At 42.7% G+C, this 8,431-nt stretch overlaps 1 protein-coding gene across 1 annotated transcript; it reads left to right on the top strand.

Moving 5' to 3' along the window:
• Positions 1 to 1,995: 1,995 nt before the first annotated feature.
• CFL2 (cofilin 2) lies at positions 1,996 to 7,260 on the top strand. Its single transcript, XM_063117795.1, has 4 exons — positions 1,996 to 2,088; positions 4,919 to 5,226; positions 5,314 to 5,390; positions 5,614 to 7,260. The coding sequence occupies exons 1-4, from the start codon at positions 2,086 to 2,088 to the stop codon at positions 5,724 to 5,726; spliced, it is 501 nt and encodes a 166-aa protein (XP_062973865.1). The 5' UTR covers positions 1,996 to 2,085; the 3' UTR covers positions 5,727 to 7,260.
• The last annotated feature ends 1,171 nt before the right edge of the window (positions 7,261 to 8,431 follow it).

The raw sequence follows: 8,431 nt of genomic DNA, 5'->3' as shown, positions 1-8,431 counted from the left end.
GCTCCAAAATGATCTCTCCAAACTTAGAGAATGGGCACTCAAAAGGCAAATTCAACGTAAGCAAGTGTAAAGTGATACATGTTATGACTAAAAATCCAAACTTCAAATATAACCTGATGGGATCTGGGCTAGTGACTAAGAAAGAGATCTTGGGGTTGTGCTGGACAGCTAGCTGAAAATGTCTGCCTTTTTTACAGCAGCTGAGCGCTGGGCTAACTCCATGTAAAGCATAATTGGAAAAGGAAATGACAATAAAACCCTCGACATCATACTGCCTTTATACAAATCTATGGCATGACTTTACTTAGAATACTGTGTACAGTTCTGGTCACCATACCTAAACAAAAATATCACAGAGCAGGAAAAGGAAAGGGTAACTAAAATGGTCAAGGTGCTGGAGCAACTCTCCTATGAGGGAAGGTTACAACTGCTGGAATTGCTTAGCTTGGAAAAGAGAGTAAGGGAGACATGATAGAGGTGTTCAAAATTATGTGGATGGGGAGACATTTTTCTCCCTCTCTGGAAATACTAGAACCTGGGGTTATTGCATGAAGTTGATTGGTGGGAGATTCAGGATAGAAAAAAGGAAGTACTTCATCACACAGCGCATGATTAAACACTGGAATTCACTAGCACAAGATGTGGTGATGGCCACCAATTTGGATGGCTTTAAAAGGGGGTTAAATTCCTGGAGGAGACGGCTACTAGTCCTGATGGCTATATGCTACCTTCAGTATCAGAGGCAGTCAACTACTTATGTGCACCATTTGCACCCGCGTCCTGTTTTATGGCTTCCTAGCTGGACCCTGGGTCTGATCCAACACGGCTCTCTTTACGTCCCCAGCATGGAGGTTGGGGAACGGTGCTCCACACAGCGCAGCGCAGCGCAGCGCAGCCCAGCCCAGCCCAGCCCAGCCCAGGATCCCCTCCTTCTCCAGGACCAAAGCCTTTTCAGGAGGCATAGGCTCCTCCCCTCCCCAGCTGCGGCAGTTGAGCCCACCGGACCCAATCCCATAGCCACGCTTCGCAGAGAGGGGGAGACGCAGTAGCTGCTGCATCTTTCACCTGCTGCCTTCGCTGTTCCGTCCTCACTCTTGGCCGCTGCCTTTGCCTAACAAGGCGGTCTCAATCCCAACCACGCAATGCCTAGAGACCGAGCCGACCCGTAGCCGCAGCGGCTTGCAGCTGCTCCCTGCAAGCATCTCTGCTGCTCAGGCACCTGCTTGGAGGAGCAGCCACCGCCTCCGCTCGTGCTCTCCCGCCCTTATCCGCCTGCCCCGGCGGCGTTGTCCCACTAAGCGCGAGCACAGGCAAACGGGCTTTGCAAGCACAGTAGCCCTTCTCATCCCGCCCGCCTTCTCCCTCTCCCTCGTGGTCCGTGAATGCGGAAGATTTGGCCCCACGCTCCCCTCCTTCGCCGAAGAGAAAGCAGAGACGGCGGCAACTGATCAGTCGCTGGCTCGCGTGAGCAAGCCCCCGCAGACAGCCGCAAGGCGAAGCCACCGCATCAGTTCATTTGTAATCGCCTGCGGGGCAAGCGGAGGGGCGGGGCAAGGAATGGGTCCGCCGGCGGAGCGAGGAGGGCGATCGGGTCCCCGGTCCCGTCCCGTCCTCTCGCCAGTCTGCCCCAAGGGCATGTGGAGCGGGGGACAATCCTAGAGCTGGCCCTGTTGCTAGACAATGACCAGAGCGTGATGTGGACGGCCCTAGTTTTCCCTCCTCAGCCTTCCCTCTCCCTCCCACCTCCCTCGCAAGATTTCCAGTCAGAAGAGGAGGGGTGTGTGTGTGTGTAATCACTACTAGTGAAAACTAAAAGGCGGTCCCTCTCCCCTCCCCTCCCCATTTTCTCTCCCTCTGCAGGGCTGGGCAGGGCCTGCAGCACGTGGTGAGAGGAGGCTGCGCCCATGTGACCGGCCTTTCCTCTCCCCCCCCACCCGAACCCCCCGCCTATCTCCTCTCTTTAGCCCAGCCTGCGCTCGACCGACTTGTGCTAGCAGCGTCAGTCAGACTCCGTTCCATAGGCAGCAGCAGCACCAGCAGCAGCAGCGGCCGTCGCCATCACCACCGCAACAGGGACCCGCCACCATGGTAAGGGCGGGGCAGCCTGACTTGGCTTGGCGTGAACTGGCCGGTTTGGCTTCTGCCGGGCTGTGGCAGGACGGCGAGACCAGGCCCCCTAGGGTGAAAGGTGCTGAGAGGGCCCGCGGCCTCTGGCGGCCATTTTAGTCTAATTTTAGCTTCGGTTCGGGGGAGGGGGTGGCAGGGGAGCCCCCCCCCCCAACTCTTGGGGTGGGAGAGGGAGGCAGGGTAGGCGACTGGCTTGCCAGGGAGGCATGGCAGAGGTTGTAGTGTCTAGGAGTGTTCGCGCACGGATAAAGAGGAGGGGGGGGGTCTTGGGGCTTGAGGTCCTCCCCCCCACGCTTTTAGGTCTTGCCATTTTTTTTTAAAAAAAAATCCTTTTCAGTTTACAACCTTGCCACTCTACGTGCGTGTGTGGAGAAGCAAAAGGAAGGGGAGGGGGGCTAGTTGTGCTTGGCTACTCCATAGATGTAGCGGGGGCGGGGGAAAGCTCTTTGTAAGATGGTAGGGTTTGGCCCTTGCGAGCGCGGAGCGGGTACCAAACAGCGGTCTTTCGCTTCTTCTCACCTTCTGTGGAGGCATAGGACATGACTGCCTGGGATGGAGTGGGTGGATATAACGGGGTGTATAAGGATTATCTGTATTCTGAGTTTCAGTAAGATATGTCTTCCCCCTTTTTCTTTTGGGTATATGCAGGAAAAAGCAATGACAGGCTTTGTATCCCTTTTGCGTTTTGGGAGGATAAGCTAAAGATAACAAAACACATGTGTATCCCTTATTGATGGGAGTTATATATGAAGGAGCCTGGACCATATAGAAAGATTTGGGCTGTTTTCCTTTGCCTAGTAATGGGGAGCATAGCAGGTTATGCCTCTTTCATTCTCTCCTTCTTTGTGAGGGAGAATCTCTCCAGAATAGCATATTACATATTGGGGTTGGCCTTGCTTTTATTTTGGAGTGAAGTACATCAGTGAAATGTATTTCACTGTATTTTGGAAGGATACAGTAGCCTTTTGCTTCTCTCAACTGGGAAGCAATTCCCTTAACGTGAATCAGGGTGGTAGTGGAATGACGCATAGTTGGGTCCATTGTGTGTTTTCCCTTCTGTGTCAAGAACATTGAGGAAAAACACCAAGCAGAGATGGCTATTACCTTTGTTAGAGTGCTTTAATTAAACATAAATTGCAGATAGAGCACCCCTTCATTGGGTAAGCATGAAGCTGAGTGGTATATACCATTAATCATATGTAGCTTATTCATCCCATTTATGGCTGGAATTTAATGTGAGTTACGCAGACATTTGGGGGGCATGTTTCCTTGTGTCTACAGAAAACACAGCTCTTCTGGTTGCAGCAGACTATTAGGAGCCTGCCCACTGCCCTAGGAATATGTTGCTGAAAATCCAATAGAAGGGCAGGAAAGTCCTGGCTGTATTTGGGCAACGTTGCTATATGACTGTCTCATTGGCACAAAAAACTGGCTTGCTTTCTAGTAGAGGGAGAGAAGGAAAAATAATAAAGGAGCTGTATCGTCTCAACTTTTTATCTAAATGAATGATATAAAATGTGCCAGTTCTGTTTGTTTACAGAACAGAACCATTTCTAAACTTTAGGATATAAAATGGAATTATTGGAGGCTTTTTTAATAGTAAGATTTTTTTTAAATGAAGATTTCTTCTTTGAACATACTACATTTTAAGGAACAAGTCAAAAATGGATAAACAGCACTTTCACCTTTAACCTGTCACTTCATTCTACAACTTCCATGAGTCTTCCCTTAACTTCTAATGTACTTAAAATCTTCTTTCTCTGTTCTGGGGTATGTTTTTCTGAAAGCAAGATCACTGAAAGTATAGTTATTCATTATTTTGAAGTTTTAAAAAAATCGTTCAATGACCTTTACATATCAAAGCAGTGCCATGGTAGCTACTGTTCCAAGGGTTCAATCCATAGTAACGTAAATGTCCACAAGGATATTTGAGGCTAATTGTGCATGGGTCTTTTGCACAGTTTTTCATCCTCTGTTGCAAGCTTATAACAGTACCATCAGATGAAAAGTGGAAAACGAAAAAATCAGTTCCTGTGGTTCTGCTGTAACTTTAACACCTCTGTCCAGTCAGAATGTATGAGTTTCATTCTTTCACACTCAACTCCTGCAAGGCTCAGTGCTCTTCAGTGGAATTGTACATTCTGTCCTTGATTCCTTCATCATGTAGTAACTTCACTGGAATATTTATAGGGCAGTATTAAATAAAATCTAGGAATTTTAAATATATAACATTAAACCTGACACAATACAGAAGGCATTTCTTCTGCTCCCAGCAGCTTATGTCACTGAACTGAACTAGAATAATGACAGAGCTGGGTATGAACTACTACTATTGCATTTTATTATTTCAAGGGAATATCTCATGTACTACTAAGCATGCTAATTTAGAATTAAGGCCCACTGAATTCTGTGGGATTTACTCTCAAGTAAATGTGCATATCGATTTCAGCCTTAATTTACTCAAGATTGTAGTCTAAATAATGTTTAAAAAACTAGATTAATATTAAAGTAGGTAATTGGTCATGTTAGATTGGTCTCCTAAACATTTAATAATATCATGAGGGTTGGATGAAGACCAGTTTGTAGGCTTCTGACAGTGCTTACTATACTCAGAAGCAAGCACCACTGAGTTCAAAGGCACTTATTCCTATGTAAATGAGTATAGGATTGCATGATAAATCTGATACTTCAGGTTATATTCAGGCAATATGCCTTCCATTTTCCATTACATACATTTTTTTATTATAGATTAAGATCATTCTAGTGAATGCTGTTTCACTTTGTTTTATAGGCTTCTGGAGTAACAGTGAACGATGACGTTATCAAGGTTTTTAATGACATGAAAGTCCGAAAATCTTCAACGCCAGAAGAGATTAAAAAAAGAAAGAAAGCAGTTCTCTTCTGTTTAAGTGATGACAAAAGACAAATAATTGTAGAAGAAGCAAAGCAGATACTAGTTGGTGACATTGGTGATACAGTGGAGGACCCTTATACATCATTTGTGAAGCTGTTACCTCTAAATGATTGCCGATACGCTTTGTATGATGCAACGTATGAAACAAAGGAGTCTAAAAAAGAAGACCTGGTATTTATATTCTGGTGTGTAAATCAAAGGATTATTATTAAAACAATTTAGTTACCAAACTTCAGTGGATTGAATAACAAGTTTTTCCTCCCCATCTATAGGGCTCCAGAAAGTGCCCCTTTAAAAAGCAAGATGATCTACGCAAGCTCTAAAGATGCCATTAAAAAGAAATTCACAGGTATGAGCAGAAAATATTCTATAACACAACTTTGTGTTTAGTCATTTGCTCAGAGTAACAGTTCTCTTTGGACAAGTACCTTGTTTAAGCTGCTAGTCAAGTAGGCAGATGGGTTGGTATATATTTAATACTTCTCAGTAAGGCTACACAATGTACTTGTCTTCATGGTACTAAAATACTGAACAAGCATATGTATATATATATGTTCATTTGTCTTTTTCAGGTATTAAACATGAATGGCAAGTAAATGGTTTGGATGATATTAAAGATCGTTCAACACTGGGAGAGAAACTAGGAGGCAACGTGGTAGTTTCACTTGAAGGAAAACCCTTATAGAAGGACAGACAAGTGCCATCTGGAGCTTCCATTTCTGCAGCTCATTCAATTGGAATAGCATTAGTTCCTTTTGCCCCACCTTCCCAGATCCCAACCACCTGAAGGAGATATCATAACAGTCTACAAATGATCACCATTAGACTGTTCTTTGAAAAACCTGATAGTTTTATGTAGAATCCGAGAAATGCCTCCCATCATATTCTTAGCCAAAACAGATGATGTGGGCGTTCCTTGCAAATGTGTACAATGAATGTGATAGTTGATGTGGATAGTCTAGCCAAGCAACAAAAGGTTTAAGCTAATTGATTGCCTTTAAAGTATTGTCCAATGGTCAAATGGTAGACACTATTCAGTATTACTTAACAGTTGCACTTGATTGCAGTTCCATGAGGCTCTTGTGCATTCATACACCTCACCTGCCTTGACAAGCCTTTTTTTTTTGTGAGATGGCAACACACAACACTATGCATTTAAAGCACTTTTTTGTAATACGTTTGATTTCTCCCCACTCCCCCGAATGCCAATTAATTTCTGTAATGGTGTCATCAAACTGTTATAGTACCTCAGTCTTCATTCCCTTTACATGCATATCTTTATAAATTAAGTAGCTGTAATAACATCTTTTTGTTTTTCCATTGAATGTACACTACTGAACAGGAGTAGGAGCTATCTGTTTACCATGCAAGTCTTGCAACACTAAAGATGTTTTGTAAAACATCCGTCATAATGGCAATTTCTGTATAAAGAGCCTTAAATGGAACACTGTTTTTGAGATCAAATATATTGGCCACGTTGCAATAAAACTTGTGGCTTATTACAGAATGTTGCCTTGTTTTCATTGGAAAATATGGAATGAAGTATGTTTAAACATTTTGCACAGCTTTTTTTCCAGTGGTGCGTTTCATAGATATGCAACAGTCGTTCTCAACTTCAATAATGGGTCTTGATAAAATTATTCCTGATACTACTGTAAGAATGATTTGAATAAGGGACCTTTCTCTCCAACCTCTTCTTACCTTAATATATTGCCACTGTTAGGGAACAATTAGGCCAGCAATCTACAAGTAGCTTATGTCTGAAACTTATAAGGGAAATTATTAGCCACATAGTGGTATTATTATGGAATACTCTTCACAGTTCTACATGTTAGTTTATTATTGCACATACTATCTTTTGTCTAGTTGCAGCACAACTGTTCTTCAGTTAACATTTGTGCTAATAGGACTGGAAAGCTTTTGCAGCTACTAAGTCTTGCATCAGGAACATGATTTGGCTAAGGGCCAAACACTGCTCTCCTTATAGAGAATTTGATCTGCTCTGTGCGAGCAGTCCGTTAGCCAGAGCTATTTATGGCAAACACATGCTTTTGTATCTTGTCATCGGTTCTCCACAAATGGCAAAACTGGACATGATTCTACTGGTATGCATAAAGGAACTCTGTTAGGCAGCCAATCGCTGTTGAAGTGTACATACCACTACGAGGAATGCTTTCATCAAAGGATAGAAATTGAAAACAGTTACAGTTTCTTTAAAATAGGTGGCAGTGAACAGAAATACAGTTTAATCAGATGTAAACTTTCTTTTTACTCATGTCTGGGGAAGAAATGGGCAGCAATACTAAATAGGTTTATAAACTGAATGCTGTAATTTACAGATAGTTGCTCTGTAGAACTTTGACTATTGACAGCTTTCAGCTGTCTCTGGCTTATTAGAAGTGAAACGTATACCTTTTAGAGTACTGAACAAACTGTTGTAGAATTTAAGGCATGTGGACTATTGCTAGATGTGAATGGTTTTGTAGCAAAAATGGAAAGTTTATGATTAACAGACTTTTAAAAAGGAAATTGGAAAGGGTCTTGATCCCACATCTTTCTCGAATATTCTGATGTGTAGCCTGGCTGGTATAAAAACCTACTCCTAGCTCAATAATTCTAATATCTAGAACTGCACTGCTTCCCTTCTAAAATTATAATGTGCTGTCTTAGTGCTTTATTGGAGAAAACCCAAATGCTTTAAAATGAATGTTAAACTAAAAAAAAATCTGTACAGAGTAATGTTATCCCATCTGCAGTGTAAAGTACTGTTTTCAGTTCATGTAATCCTCTGCTAGTAATGTCATTGGTGCTTGCAAATTGTGTTGAACAGATGTCTGAGGCTTTAGAACTGAATACTGAAGAGTACACTTACTTTAAAATTGAGTCTAGTTATGTATTCAGTCAAAGTTCCACATGGATTTCTGTAAAATCAAAGCTTATTTATGTTGACAAAGGACAGAATCCTGCATAATACCTTTGATCCAAAAGTTTTAAAACTTGTTTACTGCTGAAAAAGTACTGACTGAGATCCTATCCAGTAAAGTATAACTTGCTTTTGGAAATGCTGCTACAAAACTCTTACTGCTTGGACAATAAAACAAATGAGAGACAGCTGGCATGTGTTCCAAACAGGCTGTCAGCTGTTGTTTTCTGTCATGCAAAATGATGAAGGCCTCATTGTGACTTAAAGGTTGAAGGAAAGCTTCTCAATTTAAGCATCTTGCATATGTCCCATTGTAGATGGGACACTGGGTGTCGCTTTCAGTTACTTTATTGATGAAGAAATGTTAAATAAAGGTTTTGATGACAGTACTGAAAGTCTGTGCAGATACTGCATTTTTATTTTAAAAGTCCCTTTTGTCTATAAAAATGTAAGCAAGTTTAGCTTAA

This window comes from Elgaria multicarinata, chromosome 2 (assembly GCF_023053635.1).
Source record: "Elgaria multicarinata webbii isolate HBS135686 ecotype San Diego chromosome 2, rElgMul1.1.pri, whole genome shotgun sequence".
Taxonomy (NCBI): Eukaryota; Metazoa; Chordata; class Lepidosauria; order Squamata; family Anguidae; genus Elgaria; species Elgaria multicarinata.
Note: the sequence above shows the minus strand (reverse complement) of the source record. Positions and strands in the feature narration are given on the sequence as shown.

Coding starts and splice junctions, on each gene's coding strand:
- CFL2 (XM_063117795.1), top strand. Junction 5,227..5,313: donor GACCTGGTATTTATATTCTG/GTGTGTAAATCA, acceptor CCCCATCTATAG/GGCTCCAGAAAGTGCCCCTT. Junction 5,391..5,613: donor CATTAAAAAGAAATTCACAG/GTATGAGCAGAA, acceptor TGTCTTTTTCAG/GTATTAAACATGAATGGCAA.